The sequence below is a fragment of the Prionailurus bengalensis genome, chromosome E3 (genome assembly GCF_016509475.1).
Source record: "Prionailurus bengalensis isolate Pbe53 chromosome E3, Fcat_Pben_1.1_paternal_pri, whole genome shotgun sequence".
Classification (NCBI taxonomy): Eukaryota; Metazoa; Chordata; class Mammalia; order Carnivora; family Felidae; genus Prionailurus; species Prionailurus bengalensis.
Window position 1 is genome coordinate 13,598,197 of NC_057357.1, and position 27,147 is coordinate 13,625,343.

Below are 27,147 nucleotides of genomic sequence, written 5' to 3' on the forward strand. Positions count from 1 at the left end.
CATTAGAGAGGTTGATGGAACCTAAGAGATTTTCCCATGGAGGACCCTAAATTTATAGATTTTGGAGTAGATTGGTTCCTGCCCCTTGAGAAGCCAATTAAAATTAGTTTGAAAAAGGGTGTAACAGTTACTACTGGAGTGTGGGAAGGGTTTTGTGCACATGTACATGTTGCTTCTCTGGATCACTTCTCTGTAAATGAAGGAATGCCTGCTCATCTCCAATGGGAAGTTGACTACAGTTTCTGGGAAGTTGGGAGAAAGGAACAGATTATTACTCAAGTAGTAATGATTTCATCGTTCTCCAGAAACCTATCTGAACCAAACCTGAGCCATAAAGGGACTATCTCTCATCCACGTACCCTTCCCGATATGCTGTACGAAACTGTATTTGTATTCAGAACTGCATAACATGAATTTTGCCAGAAGTGGCTTTTCCTGTCACTGAATAGTCCTAAACATTAAATTACCTTTCATAAAATTGTTTCCTGTCTGCTGAGTGGACAGAATATGCCTTCTTTGTGTGCGCACGCATGTGTGTTTTTTTTCCCTAAATGGGCCTCTCTAAGTGGTTCCCCGCTCCCCGCTTCCAGCTACCCCCCTGCTTCTATGACAGCATGGCCAGCCCTAAACTAAAGCAAATACTGAGGTGTCCTCTGCTGTCTATTAATGCAGATGTGACTTTTTGCTTTATTTTGTTCTTTTAGATTTGACTTATAAAACCAGAGCTAGATATTAGTGGTCTCCCCTTGTGTCCCCTAAGATTCTGGTATCCCATCAGGAATTTGTTTTTTCTCTTCTGGGGAAGATGTAGGGGAAGAGTGAGGATCAGAATTGGTATAGCATGGCAGAGAGGAATAGGCAGGACCCTTCCATGGCTTAGAATCCCAATCTTTATTTTGCTTTCTATTTCTTCTGAGGTTAATTTCATTTCACTCTTGCTAGAAAAGTGAAATGAATGGATACATTGTGTCTGTCTGTAAGTAAATGAAAGATCCACGTAGGGCCAGATACCCATCTGTGTTGTAAGTTGGATTTCTAGCCTGTAATCCTCTCCTCTGCTTTTCTCTATATAATGGTAATGCAAGCCCAGAGAAGGTCATGTTCCCACACCAAAGCTGGAATACCTGTTGATTCCAGGACTCCTCCAGGACTGGGAAGTAACTACCGTATGCATACAGCTGACAATAACTACAACAGAATCAGAAAGCTAATTGCTGAGTATTTCTAGAGACATTGGTCATTTAAAATAAAGATGGAGTAGTGTGTGAGGGGAGCTCCTCCTGGGGAGGAGAAGTTGGGAACATTATTACCATTTTGGGTCAGTATCTGGATATGAAGAAGTTTTCACTGGCAGTCAGCGTCCTCGTATGGAATCTCTGGATAATAGTATCAACCACTTGACTTTTCTAAAAGTAGGAGGTAATAAGACCTGGTAAATGGTCGTTTGGCCTTGATATGAAGCCACAAAAAGGAATGTAGGACGTGACATTTTCCCAGTCGGTCCGCTTTGTTGTTTTGTCTTCTCTCGGACTTATAAGGTCATCTGCGTGATCTCTTGAGGCATCTGCTCAACCCCTTTTTATTATAGGGGTATGGTGATGGTCTCATCACGACGTGCTGAGGGGGTATCATTAAATAATACGTTGGGAAGTTTTTACCTGGCAAGAGGAGTAGTAGGATTCATAGGCTGGTGGGATATCCTGTGGAATGAGAGAAACATTCATGGTGTCCTCATTTCTCTAATTCATTTGTTCGAAACCCAACTATTGTGTGCTTTGTACTGTGTTCTCTGCAGGGAATTCAGGGATGATGAAGGAGTCATAGCCACCGTCCCTGTGGAGCCAAACCTTAGTTTGTATTTCAGGGAGGCCCCAATTACTAATTTAATTATTTTGTCACATGCAACAAGAACATTAATTAACCCCTTCCCCATTTTTTGCATGGAATGCCTAGTCAAAAAAATGCATAATGCCTATTTAAAAGAATTATATACAGCATTAAAATTATACATCCTCTCAAATGTGCGTGTGACCAGAGTGGATAAAAAACCAACAGCAATTTGCTTGTTGTTGTTCTGCCTGCCTCTCTTGAGGTAGCAAACCAGGCTCCTGCCCATGGAAAGGCCTGAGGATTGCGTGCCTACTTCCTCTTCTGGCTTCCATTATGCTCTCCTCTCTCGTGTGGTTCCCTTCGCCTTTTTGGACTCACTCTTTGTGTACGTTATCGCCCTTAAGCCTTCTCTGATGAGATTTTCTGCTTCAGTCATGCTGTGCTCAGCTTTCAGAATGTTGCTGTTATGGAGGAGTTAAAAAAATTTTTTTTTAAAGGTTTCCTTTTCGTCATGCTGTATTTCTCAGATTATCTGGAGGGACTGTAATCCAATTTTAGGAATCCTTCAGGGCTAAGAGCCTAAACTGTTTTAAGCAATAGCATCTAGTTGCCAGGGACTCAACCACTTTGAGAGTGTTAAGGTCTAACAGCAGCCAACTCTCAATTATCTATGGGAATGAGAGGCTGCTGGGACGTTTTCAATTCACAGAGTGTGCAAAAATCTCACTTAAGCTGGTGGTTGTGATCTCATCCTGTAACTGAATTTAGGAAAGCTTCTCAAGAGGCTGGGTTGTTTATTTTTATTTATTTTTATTTTTCCTTTTTACTTGTCACTTCTGACCATGGCACTGTACCTTTGATAGGTGTTTTTATATACTGAATTTTTCTATACTTGGTCGTTTTTTTTTTTTTTTAACTCGTTTTCCTCTCTCCATTTGGATTCCCTTATGTCCTGTGTGCCATCATGTATTAAATATATTTTGATAAGCTGCCTCAAATTTTTTTTACGTGTAGGAACATTAAAAATGTATTTATGTTTTCTTTCTTTGCTTTTTGATTGAAGTGTTCATGAGACAGGTTGTGGCCAAACAGCTAACCAGAGTACTTGAAAGAAAGCTAGGAAGACTTTACCAAAGGTTAGCCTGTGAATGACTGAGAGTTAATTGACAGATAGAAGTGAAGAAAGAAGGCACAATGTGGACTCCACCTTGTCACTGAAAATGATGTGAAGATGGCACGAGGCATTAATGTCCACAGCTGAGTCTTCTCCACTGGAAACTTCATGGCCACATTATGGGCGAAGGCCAGACCTTCCAGTGTGGTCATCCCTTTGTTTCGGGAATCTGAAAGATGACCTTTGGATGGATGTTGAATGCAATCCAGTTATTGGTGGTGGTGATACGCCAGCTGTGTGATGGCAAGGGTTGCCATTTCTTTTTCAACAGCTTTATTGAGATATAATTCACGTACCAGTAAACTGCATGGGTTAAAAGTATAAAATTTGATAAGTTTTCACGTGAATATTAAGCATCTGTACAAGCACAGCAACAAGTATCTATTGATATTACATAAGACACACTGTGTATAATCGTGAAAGTATCGCCGTAATCAAGACCATGAGTAGGTTTATCCATCCAAATGTTTCCTCATGTTCCTCTATAACCTCTTCCTGCCCCTCCCTCCCAGGGAGCCACATTTTAAAAAATTTTATATAAATGGAATCGAACAAAATGTATTCTTTTGTGACTCATTTCTTTTACGGAGCATAATTATTTTGAGATTTATTCAAGTTGTCATGTATCAGGAGGCTACTTTTTTGTTGCTGGGTAATATTCCACTGAATGGTTATATCACAGTGTATTCACCTGTTGATGTACATTTGAGTTGTTTCCAATTTTAGGCTGTAAAAAGCTGATAGGAACACTTACGTGCAGATCTTTTTGTGGACACGTGCTTTGATGTTTTTGGGAAAATACCTAGGCATAGAATGGTTAGATCATATGGTAGGTATACTTTGAACTTTTAAAGAAGCATCCAAACTTTTTCCAAAGTGGCAGTACCATTTTTCACTCTTCCCGTTAGTGTTTGAATGTTCCTCTACATCCTTGCCAGCACTTGGTGTGATGACTGTTTTTTGTTTTAGCCATTCTGATATGTAGCTAGTGGCATCTCATTGTGGTTTTAGTTTGCATTTCTCTGATGACTGTTGGATGTTAAGCATATTTTCACATCTTTTACTTGCCACCCATATGTCTTCTTTAGTTAACTGCTCAAATCTTTAAACAAAAACCCATTTAAAAAACTGGGTTGGTTTTCTTTTAATGTAGGTTAAAAAAATGTTTACTTATTTGTTTTGTGTGTGTGTGTGTGTGTGTGTGTGTGAGAGAGAGAGAGAGAGAGAGAGAGAGAGAGAGAGAGAGAGAGAGAATGGGTGGGGGAATGCCAGAGAGAGAGAGGGAGAGAGAGAATCCCAAGTAGGCTCCCTGCAGAGCCCGACATGGGGCTTGATCTCAAGACCGTGAGATCATGTCCTGAACCAAAATCAAGAGTTGGACACTTAACTGACTGAGCCACCCAGGTGCCACGCTTTTTATGTAGTTTTGAGAAATTCAAAAATATATTTTGGATACAAAACTTTTCTCAGATACATATACTTGGCAGATAGTTTTCCATTCTGTGATTTGTCTCTTCATTTTCTTAACAGTGTCTTTTGAAGAGCAGAAGTTTTAATTTTTGATGAGGTGTAATTTATCACTTTATTCTTTTATGGATTGTGCTTTTGGCATCATGTCTAAGAAATCTTTGCTTAACCTAAGTCACACAAGTTTTCCCCTCTGTTTTCTTTTAGAAGTTGTGTAGTTCTTGTGGCACCTGGGTGGCTCAGTCGGTTGAGTGTCCAACTTCAGCTCAGGTCACGATCTCACAGTCCATGAGTTCCAGCCACGTGTCGGGCTTTGTGCTGACAGCTCAGAGTCTGGTGCCCACTTCGGATTCTGTGTCTCCCTGTTTCTCTGCCCCTGCCCCATTCACACTCTGTCTTTCTCTCTTTCTAAAATAAATAAACATTTAAAAGAAAAAAAAAAGTTGCATAGTTCTAGATCTTACATTTAGGTTTATGACACATTTTTACTTAATTTTTCTAATTAGACTGAGATGTGAATCAGAATTATTATTGTTGTTGTTGTCGTCGTCGTTATTATTTTAAGTAAGCTCCACACCCAGTGTGGGGCTTGAACTCAGAATCCTGAGGTTAAGAGTCACGTGTTCCACCAACCAAGCCAGCCAGGATGCCCTGAATCAAAATAAATTTTTTGCATATATAGACACAAGTACACACACACACACACACACACACACACACACACACAACTTGTCCCATCAGCATTTCTCCACAGAACTGTTTTTGTGTTTTTGCTGAAAACCAGTTGTCCAGTTATATGTGGGTCTATTCCCGTACTCTGTTGTGTTCCATCGGTCTGTTTTTTCTGTTTTCATGCCAGTACAGGATTACAGTTACTGTAAGGCAGTGTGAAAGGCAGAAGCGTTGGGTCCCTTAGTTATTCCTCTCCTAACCTGCTTTCCTGTGATAGCTTGTTGATTTGTCTCCTGCACCCCCACTAAACAGCCTAAGTTCAGGGACCCTTTCTTATGTATTTCTTTTTTTTTTTTTTTTTAAACCTTTTTTTTTTTTATTTTTTATTTTTTAATTTATTTTGGGACAGAGAGAGACAGAGCATGAACGGGGGAGGGGCAGAGAGAGAGGGAGACACAGAATCGGAAACAGGCTCCAGGCTCTGAGCCATCAGCCCAGAGCCTGACGCGGGGCTCGAACTCACGGACCGCGAGATCGTGACCTGGCTGAAGTCGGATGCTTAACCGACTGCGCCACCCAGGCGCCCCGGTTTCTTTTTTTTTAATTAGGAATTATTATTTCAAAAAAAAGTTTTTAAATGTTTATTTATTTTTGAGAGAGAGAGGAATACTCTCTCTCAGAGTTCAAGCAGGGGAGGGGCAGAGAGAGAGGGAGACACAGAATCTGAAGCAGTTTCTGTCAGCACAGATCCCAATGTGGGGCCTGAACCCACGAACCTGGAATCATGACCTGAGCCAAGATTGGACGCTTAGCCGACTGAGCCACCCAGGTGCCCCATGAATTTGGAATTGTTTTTGAATGCTGTATTGGTTATTTTGTTTGTAAATTCCTACACACACAGTCTCCTTACTATAAAGTTCAGTTCCTGAAGGTGTGTTCAGAAGGCTAGAGTAGGGGCTAGTGTCACCATGTCCGGACAGAGTTAAGTTTTGAAAGAGCTGTATGTTTTGTTTCTTTCTAGTTTTTCACTTCTTACAATCGCTATAAACACTCTCACTTCATTTGCACTTAAGGGAAGAGATGGAATCAGTGTTCGTAAAACCATTCGAAAATAAGTGCAAATGCAATACAGAAAGCCAACAAAGGACTTGACAAACCAAAATGACAGAACACAGCCGGGAACGCTCTTTGATGGTGACAGGCCGAGGCGCTTTTTCTTACTTCCTTGCCCTGGCTTCTTTGTTATTTCTTTCCAAGTCCCTGAGATCAGATAGCTTACAGAAGAGGCTGTTTCCGCTGTACCCCTCTTTCCCACATTACATACACATGGGCTTGTGCAGACACACATGCCACAGATGCTTTGTAAGTGATAGGCTGCTCTCAGATTAGTTTGGTTGGAAAAATCAGATGGAGACTCTCTTTCTAAAACCCATTTCATGCAAGGCAGGCAAATTGTGCCCTCATTTTCTATTGTCTCTGGCTTCATCTGTAATCAGCAAATGCAGCCCCGCCGCTGAGACAGTGCTTCATCTGCAGTTTGTCGCTCTCCCCTAGTCTGCACAACACTGAACTATCTCATTTTGAAATTCAGGAGTGGCAGAAGAAGCCTTTGGTGAGAGATTATAATTTGAGAGCAGGGAAAGTCAAGAGCAAGATCACCTGTTTTGTGGAAGCCTGGGTGTTGAAGGAAATAGTCGGTCTCCTGAGCCTCTCCGCGTGTGTGCCACTGTGACCCTCCCCTCCATCGCCAGTGACCTAAAAATCACATAATTTCAACTACTCATGAAACCTATTCCCATCTGTTATGCGTGGCTTGTGTGCTTACCCCCTCGATTGCCAGCAAATACGTCTAAATCTTTTTACTTCCTAGCCAGCCTTCTGTTGTTGGCTGGCTGGCTTTCTTGCTTGCTTCCCTGATTGTCAAATGAATGCCTTAAAACATTTTCTTCCAGACATCTTCCTTATTCTTCTGACCTCCCTACTCTCCCTCCCAGTGTTTGTCTGCTAAATGCTTCCTCTGCCAAGTATGGGGCATAGTCACCTTGTTTTCCAAAAGCACTGCAGGTCATTTGGACGCACACTAATTTTCTCTGGGAATTGCTAGCCTGCATCGTGGTAGACAAGTGAGCCGACTGGCCTTTGAAAGTCATCATTCGTTGAGGGTAAAGATTTATTCTATAAAACACACAGTTTCATTCCCACATTGTAGCGGTGCTTTGTAGACCACCCAGGTTTCTTTCAGGAAATTCTTAAATTAGTTGCTCATAGTTTGTTGGTGAATGGATATATGCACACATACACACGCATATAATCATGTGCATAGCTCTTCAGAATGTTGTAAGGTGAGTAATTTATAATCAGTATTTTTGTCTTTGATTCTTGTCGCTCATAGTGGACATTTTTTTTGTCATTTTTCCTCCAAGACATTCAGTGAGACATTACATGATTAGTTTACTTTATACATGGTAAGTAGCCAGTAAATGTTTACAGAGGGAAAGAATAAACAGCAGCCTGGTGTATTCAAGAATTATACCAAAGTGTCTATGCAGCAATTTATAAATAAAATGATATCTTTGAGAGAATAAAGGTAATTTCTCATCTTTGGAAATACAAACTGCTTATATAATAAAAACCTTTTAAAGACTCTTGATTTCTTACCTCTTAAACCACCACCTTTACACACACTTTGATCCTTTCTCTCCTCCTCTTCCCCCACCAACACCCTCCAGAGTTGAAAATCTCAATATTAATTGGAACTAAGATGATTGTACTTGCTGCTGCTAAGACTTCGGCAGGTCTCTTACAAGCTAATGTCACGGCATGGGGTCCATTTGCTCTGTGTAGCTATTCTGTGGTGCGGTGAGAATGCCTTGATTAATATGCTACATGAAAATAAAATGGATTTGGAAAAAATTATACCATACTCTCATAAATATTAATTCACATTTGTATGGAATTGCACATAATTTTCAATATACTTTGGAGCACCTTCCGTATGAAAGGAGATTTGGTCTCCAAAGAGAATGGCATAATTTTTTTAAAAGCGCAGTTGATACATTATTAAGTATCATTTGTTTATTAATCTGATACTCTACATGCATATAATGTGGGCAGTAGGTGGGTTGTGTGACAAAGAGAGGAGTGTTTTTTTTTTTTTAACCCCGTGGGGAGTTGCTACATTACTCTTAGCAGAAATAGTACAACTGAGCACATTGCTTAGAAGCAGTCCACGATGCAACTCACCTGGCTGCTTCTGCTAGCATTGCGTCATTCCTGAGTATCTTTTCATGATAACTGACTGTTTTGGTTGCATGTGATGTTAAACGCAGCGTAGTTTGAGCTGAGCAGATGTCTGACATAGCTGACTGTGGTAGTGGACGCTGGAGAAAGGAATAAATACAGCAGACATTTATTGAACACTTACCATGTGTTAGGCATAGTGTACAAGGTTCTGAGACTGTGGAATCAATGCCCATGTGATCACTTCGATCCCAACTTGTCCCCTAAACACTGACCACCACATCCTCGTTGGCCCGGAGAGCTGCCTCTTCAATGGCAGAGGGTAAATCATCTGCACTGACAGCAGCTAGAAGTTAGACCAGAAGCCACTCATTTGCCTTATGAGATTGGTATTTTTGATGTCTTCTTGCTCCAGGGATAAGGCCTTTTACCCCTTCTGGGGTTTCTTGCTGTTTGCTGTGATCTTGTTTCAGCGATGCCTGCTAGGTTCCTTGGTTTCCTGTTTCAGTGAACTTTTCTAGTTTGCTTCACTCTGTGGTAGTGCCAGCTTGGGGTGTTGTTAACTCACTGTTGTGGCTTAATAGGTTTGGATAGTTTAACCAGTTGTCTCACTTATTTATCTAGCAAACATGAACATATATACCACCTGTTATTTGCCTGACTCTCTATGTGAAGCATTGGGGTTACTGAGATGAATGGTAACTTAGTCTGTGCCCTGATTCTTTTAAGGGGTCATGCTGCCAGCTGCCTCAGGGCCTTGGCATAAGCTGTTCTCTCTGCTCAGACTTTCAGAACTAGGTCAAATGGTAGTCATCTCCTCAGCACCAACCCACTCTGCTGGATGAGACCATTTTCCCCAATTTTAGCTCCTTTTTTCTTTCCTTTAGAGCAGATAGTTCAGTTTGCAGTGAAATATTTGTGTGATTTGATTAGTATTTGTCCCTAAATTTTAAGCTCCATGAGGTGGGGATTTTTTCCACACAGGATTGTTTACCCAGTGCCTCTAGGACAATGCTAAGTTTGTACTTGGTATGGACTGGGTGCACACAGAATACTTGTTGAATGTGTGATGGCTTGAGAACAGCACTTTGCATTATAGGAAAGGTGTTCCTGAATGGGCAGCCCTGGTAAGAGTCCTTTAGGAAATGGGTGTGTGTGTGGACAGTAGGGCTTTGAGGCAGATGTAAAGGTCCCAGGTTCCGTACTTATTAGTATCAGCCCTGGCTGATCTGGGGAAAGAGCTTGAGGAACAGCGTGTATCTCAAATGGGCAGTGCTAGATATTGGGAAGCAGTAGGATAGAGAACTCCCCAGGGACGGAAGACTGTAAAGGAAGAGAGAGGGGGAAGGGGTAGGGGAGGTGGGAGAAGGGAAGGGGAAGAGAGAGAGAGAGGTATTTTTAAGGAGAAGGTAAAGGGAAACTTCCCTTTTAGTTATTGTTTGTTTTAATGTACCTTTGTTTAGGACCACGGAAACAATTTATTTGTATAGGAGGTGAGGCTCCATGAAGGAGCATTGTTGTGTAAATAGGATCATGTCTACTCATTTACAAGTGACTGAGTGCTAAATCTCTTTTAATTTCAGTGCTTAATGTGTACAACATTTCTCAGGGTTCAAAGGACATTCACTCATGTCCTACCAGTGGAGTACTTCAAGTGTCCTAGGAATAATGGCAGTGTCAGGCTGTGGACCCAGGTCTTTTAGTATTTCAGTAGATTCTGAGCTGTCTGCAGGCCCAGAGCTCGCTAGATCTCATAGCCTCAAATGCCCGCCTCTAGGCTCTACAGATGCTGCTTCCTATTCCAGGACATCCATTACCCTTCTCTACCCTTTCTACCCGCCCCGCCCAACCACACACAACAATAAATGAAAAGTTGCTGTAGATCTTGGTGATAATATTGTTGTTACATTTTGCAGAGAACTGGGAATTAAGGATGCTCAGAGGAACTTGTGGTAAAAATATATAATGCATTAAGGAAACATTTTAATCATATGAATTGATAGTTTCTTTCTTGCTGGCTCATGTCCACCTGGCCTGGTATAGTCGGTCTTTTTTTTTTTTTTTTTTTTTATCATGCATGCACTTAGTACTTCTTTTCTGAAACATAATTGACGTACCTACTTGGAAAGTGAGTGTATTGAGCCTCCTTGGGGAATGTCATTGTGTGCTGGACCTAGCTGAGAATCACACTGAAAGCCACTAAGCAGTGAAATCACTTTTAATGGACAGATGCTTTGTGCTTTGTTGACTTTTCTGCCCAACCAGAATAGAAAGGATCTATTTGTGGTGGCATTAGGGATTCAGAAAAATTGAGAGCCATGTTTCTCAGTTTTAGGTATTCTCATATCCTGCTTTCCTGCTTTCTTCTCTCCCTTCTTATAACCCCATTTAGCCTGTGTTTTGGATGTGACCTTAGACACCTGTGTAACCATCATTTCCCTTTCCTTCTCTTCTTTTCTATAGAAAGATGTAGCACTTAAGCCTCAGGAACGTGTGGAGAAACGCCAGACCCCTCTGACCAAGAAGAAACGAGAAGCACTTACTAACGGCCTGGCCTTTCATTCTAAGAAGAGTAGACTCAGCCACCCACATCATTACAGCTCAGACCGAGAGAATGACCGCAACCTCTGCCAGCACCTTGGGAAGAGGAAGAAGATGCCGAAGGGACTCAGACAGGTGAGGAAGTGTGGGTTTGTCCTTTTCTGTGGCTAGAAGATCCCTGCTTCAGATACCTGCCCCTCTGTGGTTCTTCCTGACAGGTGGAGAAGACGTCCTCGTTGGGCTGCTGGAGGGTTGCCCCTCAGAGTTGTGTAAACAAGCCAAGCTCAGAGTTTTTATTACTTTTGAAACTTCAGCGTTGGTATCCTTGTCGTCAGATGTGTTCACTGCAACAAAGCTTGATGCTGGTGCTACTGGTGTGTGGGGCAGACTGGCTGGCAGGGCAGAGATCTTCATAATTGGGACCAATGGAACGGGCAGGTGTGATCACATACATTGTGGATTTCAAGGTTCTGAGGTGTTAAAAATGTTTGTCCACACGCAGGCAGTGCCTTGCATCAGATTTCTGCTTTCCAGAGCAGCTCAAGTATTGTGGCATGTGGGAGAGCAGTGGCGAAGAAACGAATTTGCCTTTCAGTTCTTCAGCTGTTCTCATAGTCCATAATTCAGGACTGTCTTTGTGGATTGTATGAAAGTCTGGTGATAGGGCCTACTGGTCTGTTAATAATTAGGTTTCAGTGATCCACAAGAAAATATAGCTCTTGGCATTTGGGGAGCCTTTCTGCCTGTGGAAATCCCCACATGAGATAGATTAATAATGAGAAACGAAGCTGTTTATAGCAATTTTTTCTGCACAAATCCAGAGGCTTTAGTGCCAGCTGAGTTACCTGTGTCCTGGGTGTGTTTTGTTTGTTTTTGGCGGGACCCACTGGGTGGGATTGACTATCACTTGAAGGAAGCAGAGGAAGGGAATGTGGTTCACAGAGCAGGTGCTGCTAATTAGAAGCCAAACAGGTAATTTCCAGTTTGCAGATGTTTCTTTGCAGAGGGAGAAATCCGGGATCTTATAAAACAGTGGTTCCAAAGCTTCACAGATCATTAGAATCATATTATGAGTGTTAGTAAACACACACTTCTGGCCCCTCCTTAGGACCTAATCTCTAGGGGGCAAGGCACAGAACTTGGTGGTCTTAGAAATTTCCTATTTGATAACGGCCAGGCCAGTTTGGAAATCATTCTTCTAAAGCATCAAGAGTGAATTTTTGGTGGTGATTTTTAGTGAAAAGATTGGAAAGAGCAAAAGGCTCAATATGATGTAGCCTCTGCAATTAGAGCTGGGGTCACAGTTCAGCCTGATGGGTAATGAGAGAGGTATATTGCCCAGAAAACATCTAAAGTGATGGATGTCAGTCAGCGTGGACGCAGAAGGATCTCAGGGAAGCGTCCCCACATCTGATACACAGGGAATGTTTTCTGAAGGCACATATGTGTCCTGAAATGAAATGCCAGAATGGTGTTGTAATAGTGACTATTAACATTTATCTGATGCATACCATGTTACAGTCATTAACAAGGGAGTATGATCTGTCATTCTCACAATGACCCCGGGTAGTGGGTGATAAGATGTTTACTTTCCAGATGGGGAAACTGGATCTCAAAGAGGTAAAGTGACTTATCTCAGGCCTCTCACAATGAGATATGAGCCAGGGTTTAGACCCAGATTTCTTTGTATTGCTCTGTTTTCCCTGTATATTCTGCCTCCTTTGTTTGAGAAAAGGATTGTGCATGAAGAGAAAGAGAACTCCAGGTCACAGGTTGGAGGGGGTCTTACAAGTATTTCTAGGAACTATGTGAGTAGTTAAGTCATAGGGAGTGACTTTGATTATAGAAATGGTGTATGAACGCATAAGAAGAAACATGATAAACTACCAAGTTCAGAGGGCAGAGAAAGAGCTGGAAAGCTTGAATGCAACCACATTTGTATAAAGATTTCTTTTTTTTATTTTAAAAATAATTGTTTGTGGAAAGAGTGGAGTGAGGGAGGAAGGGCTAGGGTCTATAAAAGGTGATATTCCTGTGGTATATGTGGCTCCCAACCCACGCTTCTCTGTATAAGGTATGTGAGAAAGGTCATTCTTCCCGCTGGAGAGAGGCTGCAGTGTGACCACTACCACTCCCCCAGGTCCTCCCTCCCAACAGGGTTGGAGGAAGGCTTCCTACCTTCCAGACAAGAAACCAATTTAATCCTGAGTCTACAGTAAACTCTGGTTCCTCATCCTTGACTCTCTAATCCCAGACTTCATTTGACTTTTCCACTCTCTGTGCTCAAAATTCTTCTTTCTCCCTTGTCCTCGTGTGATCATCAAAGAAGGCCAGGACTTGTGTGTCTCAGATTCAGGTAGCTTTTGGTTCTAATGGTCATCCTTCTGGTACAAAATGGCACTTGAAGTCAGAGCTATCCTTCTTTTAGGCAGAATATTTGAAAAGCAATTATTTTGACTCACTCCTTATGAATCATGGAGAAGGAAAGAATGAATCGTACCTTTCTGGTCAATGTAAGAGTTTTCAAAACAAGTGGTGTTTTTCTTATCTTCAGTGTTGATGCCAAAATATACTCCCCAAATCGAGTGTTGTGTTTCTAGTAGGAAGGGAAGCAGAAGTTGATAACTGAAATAAAGCTCTAATACTTTTCAATTGTAGCCTTCCTAGAATCACATGTACTATTTTGAAACCTTGAACAAATCACTGTGTGTTGCTGGAAGGTGAGGGGTTTGGCCTAGGTGATTTCTCAAGCTCCTCTCTCTGAGTTCCATGGTTCTTTAAATTGATGAACAACACAGAGACACATAATGTTTTCAAGGTCTATAAAGGAAGACTGCAGGAGGTCTGAGTGTATTTCAGTTCGGAGTCTCTAGTTGATAATTGTGTGAAGACATTTAAAAGAGAAAAGTAGGAGGCAGAGGCATGGCTACGTGTGTGTTGCCCAGACAGGTGCTCTCTGTTGTGTGATCATTGGTAAAAGATGACACACACAGGTGCTTAAGGGCCACAGCACATGCTCAAAAGCTTGTGCTAACGGTACTGGACGTTGCTTTCCTGTTGTGCTAGATGCATGGACACATCACAGTTACTTTTTCCCTTGCCTTTGCCTCCTACCAGATAAAGTAGCTGAATCTGACCATCTTAACTGGGAGGGGGCCTTGAGATGAGAATGTTCTTGAGGAGAATTTCAAAATTAATGGATTGTTGCTTAGTGCCTCTTACTGAGGGAGTTATAATCGGAAGAACTACAGAGGAAAGAGGGCCGTAGGAGGTGAGAATTTCGTCTTTATTTTTGACTTGGTGAGAGTGGATTAGGTTTGCATCTTATTAGGAAATGGTACTTCCTGAGCAGGCACCTTAATGCACAGCTTTCCTGTAATTATGGGAAGATGTTACTCCTTCATAGAGAGGAAATAATAAGATTTTTTTTTTTTTCTGAGAATCCGTTGAAGGCAACTAATCTTTTTACCAGGAGAGTGCAATTATATACTTTTATAAGAGAGATGCGTAGTTCTAAAATCAAGCTGCTTTTTCCTTCTCTTGCCTGATTATGAAACCTCAATTCTTGTGGTATTTTCTCATACTGGGAAAAGAAAGCTTTTTAACTGGCACTTAACCACCCCAGTGGAACTTACTTGTTGGATTATGTTGTTAAGTATAAATACATACTCACGTAGAGGATGCTGCGCTGGCAGCTGTCTTTTAAAATGGCTGCACCTTTTTATATGGCAGGTTTGAACATTCTCTTTAATTTCCAAAGGGGGTTTTAAAAAGGAAAAGAGGAATAAGTTAACTTTTACAAAAGAATGCACGTCTTTCTGACCCCCGAGCCTTATATATATCCTGCACAGAACTATTTGCTCATGATGGGAACATTCAGACATTATATTTAAACAGTTTTAGCTTTTAATTTTTAACTAGTACTTTTAAAAAAGTACTAGTAAAGATGTGTGGTAGAGTTTTTGTCCCCCTCTTTACTTAGACTTGGGACTGGGAAACCAGAACAGAGGCTGCCCAGGTTGTCTGTGTAAGGAGCCTGATTCTCTACCTGCCAGACTAAGTCACAGTGAAACTGCTAAGGGACACAATGAAGTGACCCACGGCCAAACCCTCTAGCCAACTTAGGACTTCCTCAGAAGCATTTTTGGAAAATGTAACTCTTCCCAGGGCGTTGAGTTTTCTTTCAGTGTATCTCACTTCTAGACCACAGGAGAGGATTTAAAATTTTACTACTTTGTAGTTGAAAACACAGAGAGCAAAGGAGTTTTAAAAATAGAGAAGCAATGAGGAAAAGTCAATGGGAGTTAGGAGAACTCTCAGATTTGGCTCAGAATCGGTGTTCTTGTACTTCCATTTAGTCCATTAGCCTGCCTTTTCTCTCTCTAGTAGGGACTGAACCAGAGGAAAACGGCTTAAATGAACTAGGAGGAATTTTTAGGCCATATGAGCTCTTACAACAAACAGATACCAGAATGGATCATCAAAATAAACCACAGAGTCTCCCTCCTAACTGAATTTCAGTTTCTAAAAAGGCATTCAGCTAAGGATGGGATTTCTGAGACAAAGAGGCAACCTACTGAGATTGCTTCTCGCCACAGGAGGATACCATTTGAAAGGGAAGTAAAGGGATTTGGGAATATTTCAGGAGCCTAGCAGGTAGACTCTAACTTTGCTGATGAGAATGGCTTGTGTGGTTTAAAAATCTTTATACAAGTTGATATGGGTGCTTGTAAGGAGTGGAAGTTGGGTCCTCTCTTTGAGAATCTAGTATGGTGGAATCAGACTATGTGGAGAATTTATAGCTGACACTGTAGATACCAAAAATGTATTCTGATGTCTAGGAAGAAGAGGGACTGATCCCGGTGCCGAGTCTTTAAAGTTAGAGCTGTTGTGGTTGCATCTGCTTTTTGTATTGCCTTTGCATGTTGGCCTTATGTGGAATAAGGTGGCTGTGTTGGCGGCACAGAAGGGCCCAGGTGACCGAGCCATCAGCTGTGCTTCCATCCATCCTGCTAGAGCAGTCTGTCTCTGCCCATGCTTGGTCCCGATGAGAGCGTTCGCTATCGGAAGCTGATCCTTTATTTCAGTGTGACTGACTCAGGTTGTGTGACGACTGCTTTGTGACATTGTTACTAGTAGAAATTAACTTGCAAAGGAGGATTTATAACGTGCAACTTTGATTAAACAGATCCAGTTCAAGTCCTATTTCGGAAGACGGCTAATTAGTTTTGGGTAGAAATCCAGCCTGAAATCACACAGGTATTTATCCAGCTTGACTCAAGAGCCTACAGATTTCTGGAAATCAGAACATTTGAAACACTAATGCAATTAGGGATTATACTTTGGTAATGAAAAGACCTGTGAACCTCGTGAGGTCCTCTTTCATAAATACATTCGTTATAGTGGTTAAATGACTGGAGGTACATTGAGCTAGTGTCAAGACATTGAGCTGCAATTAAACCGTTTTTATTTCATACTTGGGACTTTCATGTTCAGTGTGTTCTTGGAATTTCGTTTGCTTTTTTCAAAAATTGTGTTGTCACATGAAGGTTACAAACTGAGATAGTAAATAAAATCCTCTGTTTTTCCTGCTGATGAATTTAAGTTGCACATTATTTTTTTCCCCTTTGCTTAAACTACAGAAAGAGGAATAAAAACAGCTAATAAAAGGTTGGGAGGAGAAAGACTGGCTTATAACTGCTCTTGGAATGTTGATTAACTCGAAATACGGATAAGATGTCAGATTTTAATATCTCGAGGAACCCACAATCCAGGCTTGTCTCTGTTCAGAATTAGGTGTGTATTGTATTGGAGGTATTTGGAAAACATGGGACTAACACAGTAGCAAGTTACATGAATGTTTTTGTTGTTGTTTTAATTTGGGCATTTGGAGACAGCGACAGGTTTTTGTTTTTGTTTTTTTTTTAAGATCTAGAATTCTGGTTTTGTGTCTCCTGTCTCCTTAGCTTGTTGTCTGGGATATATTCCACCAGTCCTGGATGTTGGTAAGAGTGATAATAAGCATTATTTGACCTCAGTGAGACAGATGTTTGGAGTGATGTGGCCAGGAATAAATCTTAACCCAAGTGACATAGATAATATTTAATTAAAAATTTGGTAAAAATTGACTAAAAGAGGACATAGCACATTGACTACCACCTCATAAAACAAAACCTACAGAGAGAAGACAGGTTGAACTGGAAAAGGATCTGCATGCAATTTAAAAAATGCTTGAGTGATCCTGAGACCTATAGAAATGGCTCCATTGAAAAAAAAAAAGAAACAATAGTGGTACTCTCTAAATCCCAGAGTAAGAATATATTATATGTGTGTATGCACGGAACTTTATTAAGGCCCATTTAAATTCTGTATGTCGTGGGCATCTGGGTGGCTCGGTCGGTGAGTTTGGGCCTCGTGCCGGGCTCTGTGCTGACAGCTCAGAGCCTGGACCTTGTTTCGGATTCTGCTTCTCCCTTTCTCTCTGCCCCTCCCCTACTCATGCCCAATCTCTCTCAAAAATAAACAAACATTAAGAAAAAAAAAATTTTTTAAATCCTACATATTGTTAGAGGAGTAAGAAGGATCAAGCCAGAGAAATGGTTTTCAGCTCTGTCCACCATAAATTTCTATGGTATGGGTGATCGGAGACCGAGGGAGTGTGTTTTCCCTTTACACCACACTTCTGATAGTTGCTGGGGGCTGATAGGACTTCCTTTCTCTATTTAAGACTGCATTTTGTGTTCATTTAATTTTAAGTTTTTCCCTCTTCCGATGATACGATGTTATCCGCACGTGGCCAGATCTTAGTTGCAAAATGCGAAACAAGCCTCCGTGCGTTCTGCATTCTAATCTCCGCTCACAGCCCTCCCGTCTCCACACAAGCCTGCACATGACAGGTAGTGAGTGGGAGGTGGGAGTGGGTGGGTGGCTGTGTGGTTTGCAGTGGTGGTGGTGGGGAGCCGAGCAGATGGCTGTGATAGCCACATGTTGCGAGATTCCCGTGGGAGTTGATGGTGGTGACAGGCGACTCACAATGTGCTATTTACAGTTTGGGTTTGCAGTCTTTCAGTGACATCTGAATGCTCTTTAGCAACTGCTTTCATTACTGCCTTTCGAGGAGCTGCTAATTGAAAATGAAATTGTGGGTGGGCTCTCAGGCAGGCACAGGCAGCTCTCTGTGGTAAATGTTGCCTGAGAACTGTCGGATGTCTTGATGCCCAATTTGTAATTCTTTTTCCAAGGAGGAAAAGCCAAAGGTGCATTTGAAGACTCGGTGTGTGCTCCTAGGCAGAGCTGACTGCCTCATCCTGCCCAGAGAGCCAAATGTGCACTCACTGGGCTGGAAACCAAGCCATCTGCCCATGGCTCACCTTTGTGTGGTTCTTGTTAAATGTGAATAATTGCGTAAGGTTCTTATTTTAAGTCTGCTGACATCTTGTACTCTCTGTTAGTTTTTTGTAGGACATCATCCTTCCTTTTTCCTCTGCTCTTCTCTGTGCAGGAGAAAATGATTATCTGATCTCTTGAACCTTGAGATATTATATACAAGGTCTCGCATAGAACTTTCCTTCCTATAAACCTTTTCCTATGATACCATTCTGTTGAGGGCATTTGGGGGCCTCTGGGCACAATGAGGGAAGAGGAAGGTGGTTGATTTGATTGGACTTTGCCAGTGGATGATGTTCTTGATTCTTTTATGACTGCTTCCAGCTGTGGGATTGTCATTTATACTTCATCTTCAGAGTTGTTAGCTAAAGCGTCAGTAGCATTTCTGAAATGGTAGCTTTTGTAAGTGTTGATATGCCAAATTATTTTATTGGCCATTCTGAAAATAGTTTTGCACAGAGGAATCTTGTGCTGAACAAGGAATGACCTCCCTCTTGGAAGTATTGTTAGCTATCTTTTTAATTAAATATGAAGATAGATACAATATTACCATTCTTTTTAGCTTTCCCTTGAACATTTCATTTCAGTGAATACTGTCTGAGACAGAACTGCACTAAATTCTGTGCTCTGTTTGAGTAGGACTGATATTTGCTTTTAGACAGTCCCTGAAGCTCGGGCTGTGGGGACCTGATGGCACATCCTTTGCTGTGCTTAACCCTCAGTCCCACTAGACCTGCCTTACCATGGGAACCCAGCTGTTTTAATGTACTTGAGTTACTGCTGGGTCCTAATGATGTTTAAAAGAACCTAGTTTTGGTATTCTAAATGATCCTAGAGCATTGCCTATTGATGCAAGTATTGATAAATTTTCTATGTCAAGCAGATATAAGAAAGTCTTGCAAGAGCTCTGGGTCTTTACCCACGTAGGGCTCTGTGCACATCCTTACCCTAGTACTCATAAACACACATGGAGAGGACACCAGAATGACTCACAAACACGGGCAAGTCTGTCAGGGCCCACCTGGTGTCTTTTAGGAGCCCTGCCTTGTGGCCCGCTGAGACACAGCCTGCAGTCATTGGTCACAGCTCTGCAGAAGCTGCCACTTTGCCCTCGTGTCTGCCTCCAGGGACGCAGATGTGGCGGGTCATTCTGTGACCGCTGCACCTGCATTTGCTCAGGAAGTGCTCGTGTCATAGGTCTTGAAATCATGTAATACAAACCGGGACAGGTCCTAATTGCTGGTGATGGTTCTGAGTGGCTGAGATTGGCTGTAATTAGATTGAGAGGCAATTAGCTGTGTGGATAGGGAACATACAGAATAATGTTTCTCAAAGGGTGGTCTTTGGACCACCTATGTCGGGACAGCTCCAGGGGTCTTGTTAGCAGACACATTCCCAGGCATCACCCCTGTGTGGAGCCAGAGTCCCTTGGGTGGGGGCCAGAATGTGGCACCAGCTTCCTCAGGTGACTCCAGTGCACGTGCTGCCAAGAATCAGACTTGCAAGTGAACTGACTTGTCCTATTGCTTATTTTTAGAAAAGGGAAAAGGAACAGTATTATGTTGTTTGCAAAACTGGTAACAAATCTTAAATTTTTAAACCACTTCTTGTGTGAAAATAATTTATCAATACTAGGATCTATTCATGTTCTGTGTATTTATTTGCCAGTTAAGGTTTTTTTTTCCCCAAACTGGCAAAAAGAAATATTTCTTCTAAATGCTGTAGACATTATATTACAAAAAATTAATGTTTTCAAATTGACTGCTTTTTAGTAGGAGTGTACTGGAATATCCCTTTGGTAGAACAATTATGTTATATTCCCTTCTCTGTAAATCTACCAGCTCCCTCAAATAATGCAGCTTTTTATACATATGGTAACGGGACATTTTTCATTCTGCATATTTCTCTGTTTTCAGCACTACATTGGTTTGTAAGTTGTGTGAGTACTCCATATTAAAAAAACTGGTGGTGTTGGGGGGCAAGTGTGAGTGAGATCTGATAATTCTGGCTATGCATTGGGGGCTGAAGACCATTAACTGTTTTCTCCATTACCAAGAAAGCTTCAGTGTAATAAAATGTTATACTTGAATTTCTGGTTTGGGCTCAACAAATTCAAAGGGAAATATTTTCCTTCCTGAAACCAAACAGAATGAAGGTCCCCCGAAGAATTTTTGTTTAAGTAGCAGAACCTACACTTAGGATTTAACAGCTGCCCGAGGTGTGTCAACAGTAGGTAGTATTTGTTTTTAATGCACTGATTGTGCTCTGAGGCCAGACAGGCTGTTCCCCTGGAGCTGAGTGCCGAATGATCTACTGAGTAGTTGCTAACGAAACTGCCACCCTGTACGAGTAAGACCCCTAATAACAACTTCGGATTTTAAATAGAAGTACTGTCCTTTGGCTTCCCTGAGAAGTAACGAAGGTGATGAGAAGAGCCCCTGACGCTCAGGTGTAATATAAAGCGGGGTAACAGGCCAGCACGCATTGCTGGAAGGTTGAATGGTGCTTTTTGAAAACGAAGCAGCCCTGGTACGCTTTCCGTTAAACACGCAGAGTTCGTCCTAGAGTTCCCCTGTACAACATAGAGATGATCGCTGTCAAGCTTTTTAAAGCAGACAGGTCTATTTTCTAATTGAAAGGTGGTATAATAAAGAGTTAAGCAGCCCGCTTGCAAAATTTATCGTCACCTGCTTCTCACGTCTGCATATGAAAACTCTAAATCTGTATTTGTCACGTGAACAGAGCAGGGGGGAAGACGGACAGAGGCATGGAGGGGTGCATTCAGTCATGTGTGCCAACCGCATGGGGGTATCTGCCCCCTGCTCCCTGGGTTCCGCAGGTTGAGTGAGGAGACGCACTGACAGACCGCACTGTTTTAAGGGAAGGATGTGGACTTGAAATAGCCTTTCCCCAGGATTCTGATCCTGCTCTTCTCCACCTCCTCTTCCAACCTCGCAGCTCATCTTTCTCTTTCCCTTCCTGCCTTTGAGCCTGCCTTCAGGCTAGACCTTCAGCTCTTTGGTTTTCATCTTCCAGACAGCATCTGGAGCCTGCTTCCCGACCCAGACAGACAGAATTGCATGGGAAACCACTTAGGTTTGCTCTCAAAGTTACAAGCGCCCTTTCCACCTCCCGGTTCCCTGCTCTCTTGACCGTGGTGGCCCTTTTCAGTCAACATTTATGCTTATCATCTTACCGGGTGGTTCGATAAGATGGTTCAGCGATGTTTCACTCATTGACGTTGTACTCTCTCATTAAAGGTATTTCAGGGGACATCCAGAGCCAACTAAATGAAACATCAGCCCATTACTGTAGGAGGAGATGTTAGGTCCTAACTGAGTGTGCCCGGCTTGCTGTTCTTGTTTCTGTCCTACCCCCCTGCGCTCCATGAACACCACACTGCAGCTACGGTTGCTGTTATTTGCATGAGCCCCGTGCTTTCTCCACGCTGTGCTTATGCTGTTCACCTTGTTTGGAACAGCCTTTTCCAACTGTCACATTTGTCTTTCAGCAACTGCCTCAGAGATGCTTATTGCTTGAAGCTTTTATGATTTTTTTCCTTCAGAATTAAATGTATTTTTTTCAAAACTCCCACAATCCTTTGTTTATAACTAGGGTGACCCCAGAATTTCTCACCTAATATAGGACATTTCTGAGTGTGAAAGAGAACACTATTAATAATTACCTAGGAACAATAAGCACGAATCAGGACTTCCTGGAAAACTGGCTTGTGTGGTCACTCTATTTATAATTCATTCGCTTTTGACCTTTTTTCATTTTGTACTCTTAGAGTGGCTGTGTACATGTCGTTGTCCCCACCTAAACCCAAACTGTCTGAGGATATTGCTCTGTGACCCCACGAGAGGTCCAGGCTTGTGTCACATGTAGAAAGGTAAAACTCTTGAAATCCTCAGCTGTCCCTGCCTTGAAAAAATTCATGTTTCCCATTTTCATTCTTGAACCCTTTCAATGTATTCTTTATATCCCAGCCGGTGTGATTCTTTAAAAATAAGCATTGGATCATATTATTCCCAGATGTAAGTCCTCTTGATGGCTTCTCCACGTATTCAAATTAAAATTCAGTCTCCTGTGAGCTACAGCACTTGGTTTTGCAATTCCCTGTCTTCACTCCAGCACCTGTTAGCCTCTGTCTCTCACTGGCGCCTGCCCTCGGACCTTCCTTCGTCTGACATGTCAGGTTCTTTGCCACTGTGGTTACCTTACACGTGCTCTTCCCTCCACCTGAAGTGGTCTTTCCCCTGCTCTTTGCATCATGAGCTCTTTCTCGCCCTTTGGTACTGAGCTGAAATGTCATCTGCTCAGAGGGACTCTTCCTGACCCTATTCACCCCAGGTTTTGCCTTTAGTCCTCTGTCCTTTACACCCATCCTTTTTATTTCTAACGCTTAGCATAATTTACACTTTTTTTTTCCTGTATTCTTCTTTCGTGTGTGCCTCTTCTGCTAGAATCCTGGCTCTCCTGAAAGAAAGTATTGTATCCATTTTCTCCACCCTTATGTCTGTCTGTTTGTTGGACATTGCCTGGCACCTAAGAAAGTGCTTAATAATTGAATGAAGTTTGGCATGATTACTATTTTTTTGATTGATGATGTTGCCAACCACATTCTCTTGTTGTATTCCAATGTTAATTGCTTACGGGGAAAAAAAAAAACCCATTTAACGTGACCTTTGGTTTCCCTCTTGGGGGATATGAATATAAAATGAGATACTGATCAACACATACACACCAGGCAAAAACTTATTCCAAGATATCACTGCCCTCCTGGTGGATGCTGTCTGCTCTTTTCCCATGGACGCTATCAGCAGTCTGTCCTCCCAGTGTTGTAGCCCGTCAGGATAGCTGCACCATGGCTGGGGCAGCCAGGAAGACCTGGCCTTGGGAAACTACAGCCTTCCGCCTTTCGCAGATGATCTGAAAGCAGCCTGCCAAGCGGCAGAGACACAGCTGAAGCTGGGTGGGTGTGAGGTGGAGTTTTCTGAGCACTCTTGTACATGCAAATATTTGTGTGGGGCTCTCCTTTTTTTTTTTTAACCATAAACTTACAAACTATTTTTAGCATCAAAGCATGAATAGCAGTCTTTGCACTATAAATTGTTGTCCCACATGCCCTCTCTCTAAAATATCTTGACTTTAGAAAACAGTTTAATTTTATGTCCTTTATAAGGTGGCTTAATTAATTCGTTCTCCACATACTTGCTTGGTCAGCAAACATTTACTGAGCATCCTTTGTGTGTGAACGTTATACCAGAGACTCTGACATAACAGAAAGGATGTGTGTACCGTGGCTGCCCCTGATGCGTGCACAGCTTGGCAGAGCCACCCTGGCCTCGTGCAGAAGTCTTAGCGTGAGGGAGGCATCTGGGTGGATAAAGTGCAGTTTGAAGGGAGACACGGTTGAGCGTCTCTTAGAGAATGGATACCTTCAGATATGTGTAGGAAGGCCCTTTGAAATGGTTTCTTTTCCACCACACTGTTTTTCTTGACCTCCTCTCTGCTTTTTTAAGAAACTTCTGAGAATAAGACTCTGTCTTACTAAAGGCATCAGTAACTGTTACATGTAGTGCTGTGTTGTTTTATTAGTTGTCTTGTCTTGGGTTCTTAGTTTTACAAATACAAGCTTTGGCAGTCTCGGCTGCAATTTATTGGGAATTACCTGGCCCAGTTATTTATTATTAAATAACTATTATTAGAGAACTAGATTATCAAAATCCTAATGGATGCCCATTGTTTCCAGAACAGGTACAGTTTTTAGAAATGGATGTGCTATGGTTACAAACCCAGTTGTTACCTCTTACTCTGGGAACTCATGGTATAGGAAAGTCCTGTTTCCGTCTGGAGGTACAGCTAATCTGTACAAAGAAGAAACCAAATATCTCTCACTTTCTGTCATTCCTGTTTACTTGGAGGTAGACAGTCATTTTTAATGCAAGTAGAGCTTCAGATATTCTAAAATATTCAAAAGGAATATTTGCATAGACTGCGATCGTAACACTTATAGTGCAAACACTGATGGGGAGTGTACAGTGAATGATCCCAGGTATAGATTATAGATCCGTTCCCAATTTGCTAGCAAGTTATTTTTTCTCGCAAAAGATAATTTGTAAATTGCTGTTTTGGGGTTTGGAAATCCTAACTTTCTTAGCAAGTGTTAGAAATGGTGGTTTCCCAGTGAATTTTTCAAAAAACTGTTCTGTAAGGTTTACTCCTCCTCTCATGCTCCTCCCTTCCCCTTGGCATCCAGTCATTAAGTATTTCTTGACCATAATACACTCTTGTGGGCAGACATAATTTTAGGTGCGTGTCACAAACAAAATGACAGAAGTCTCTGCATGGGAGGAATTTATGTTCTGGTCCTTATAGCTACGGACAAATGCATTTAAATGTCCAACCCAGACCTTTCTTCTCAGCTTTGAGATTCGCAAACCCGGTGCTTATCACAGTTTTTTTTCCCCACCTGGAACATCTGCAAGCATTTCAAACTCAACATGTGTCTCATTGACAGCTACTATAGTAGTTGCCCTCAATTTGCTCTTTCTCTTTCATTTCCTCCCTTAGTTGATGTGCGCACCATCCACTAGACATCCAAGCCATTAATCTGCTCATGCCAGAAAGCTGGAAGCCCTACTCCTCTTCCTCCTCCTATCTGCACATCCTGTCGATTCATGTCCCATGTATTTCTCATCTCTTTCTCTTCATTTACCACTTTGCACAGTTTCTGTCACTGCATTGGTCAGGTCTCCCTTCTCTTGACTATATTATGACAGTAGCTTTCTACCTAGCCTCCAGTCTTGCTGCTCTGCGATCCATCCTCCAAATCCCTTCTAATGTCATTTTGACAACATGCAAATTGAATCATGTTGCTTGCTTGAGGAGTTTTCACGGACTCTCCTTTCAAGCTCAACTTCAGCTTCTTTACATGGCATAGAAGCGCATGCACATTTTATACCTTTCGGAACTCCCCTGGCTTCCTTTTGGTGCTCCCTGGCCCTAGTGTGTACCCCTGTCACATCAGCCTTATCTATTTTTTAAAATGTCTTCCTCCATCCACCCCTGCAAATCTGACTGTCTTTTGCCTTGTTGAGTCTGATCTTAGTTACGTGTGAGAAACACAGTCACATGAAGTCAGAAACGGCTGATTCCATCTGTGAGAATACCTATATTTTGAAAAGGACACTTTTCACTGAGAAAACTTCCAGTTAGGTAAAATTTAATGTAGTGCAGGATAAGTAAAAAGAAAAGTTTTTAAAGGATCCTGAGAGTAGACTGTGGAGTGATAGTCCAGAAGTGTTCAAAAGACAAGATTTTTTTCCATGATGATTGTTGCTGGGCACTTATATTGGGGTGGCAGTTGGGAATGACAGAAGGTTTTTTGTTCATGGAAGTGTTTGTCAGACACAGGAGTTGTAAGTCAAGGACTGCCTGTACTCAGTTCTCTGGGGCTTTTCATCTCTACAAGTGTTGACTGTGTTTCTATGTGAGTGAATTCTTTGAAGGTTCAAACCAAGGAGCAGTAGACCTTATCTGAACTTTTCATTCTCATAAATTAATATTGAAATGAAACTTTATTGATGAAAAGGCATTTTTATTACCAATTTGTATAAACTTAGTGAAGATTTAAACATATGATTTATATTGGCTTATTTTTAAATAAGATGCCTGAAAAAGTGACCATAGATGTGCTAAAAGGTTTATTTGAAGTAAACACAGTGTTGTAGTTCCTTGGCACAATTATTCCATATTTTGTCTTGGTGAGTCAAGGCACAAAGCAAGGACAATGATAATGTAGAAAACAGCCCCAAGAACTGGTCTTGCTCTGGCTTCCTTTTGTATAGCTTTGGTGGAAATGCCTTTAAAAAAAAAAAAAAAAAAGCAGGCTATTTCCTTTATTATTTCTTTCCAGAGTTGCATTATTCCAGGTTAAAATAGCTCTTAGGATGCTTTTACAGCATAGGTGAACTGTTTAGTAAAATGAAACAGTCATTTATTTTTATTTATTTATTTATCATTGATTTTTTTTTAATGTTTATTTTGAGAGAGGGGGGGGGGGAACAAACGAGCAGGGGAGGGGCAGAGAGAGGGAGACACAGAATCCGATGCAGGCTACAGGCTCTGAGCTGTCAGCACAGAGCCCGAAGAAGGACTCAAACTCATGAACTGTGAGATCATCACCTGAGCTGAAGTCGTGCTCAACTGACTGAGCCACCCAGGTACCCCAAAACAGTCATTTTTAAAATACGTCCTATTTTCCTGCCTACTTCCACATTCCTTCTGAAAGACTGCTCTCGGAGGTAAAAATACAGCTGTTGATACAAAGGCTGAGCCAAGGAATACTTTTGTCTTATACTCCTGAGGTATGGTTCTTGACTGTTCGCCTACATGACAACCTAACTCATCTTCTTTCTTTGACAACCAGGTAAAAGACCAGGGCTGTGATGCAGAGTGAGACACAAGCAGAAAGTACTGTATATTGAATACTACAGTAGTCAGGCTTCTTCTGCACTTTTTCTTTGTCAGTTTAGACTACCTGGAATATTGTGTTGACATGTAGGTAACTGAGGACAAATTACAGTTATTGATCTGAGAATTGCTCCTTAGGTTCCTCTTTCAACAATTATGGGGATCTTCATTTGGGGCAGTAGAATTATTACTTCTGGATGTCACATGTTGGCAGCCCAAAGAAGAGAATTGTCTTCATATTGTTTTATGGCCATGGCTTTGAACTCGCTTAAGCAATATTTTAAGCACTACAATTAAGTACAAGAAAAGGGGTAGTTTCATTGTGAATATATTCAGTGAAGAATAGGATGTCAGTGTCT

At 41.7% G+C, this 27,147-nt stretch overlaps 1 protein-coding gene across 1 annotated transcript in view; it reads left to right on the forward strand.

The window, feature by feature from the left end:
- AUTS2 (activator of transcription and developmental regulator AUTS2) overlaps positions 1–27,147 on the forward strand; it is a 1,117,204-nt gene that overhangs the window by 265,911 nt on the left and 824,146 nt on the right. The window contains 1 exon segment of the mRNA XM_043561364.1: positions 10,847–11,059. Within this exon segment, the coding sequence (XP_043417299.1) occupies positions 10,847–11,059 (213 nt within the window).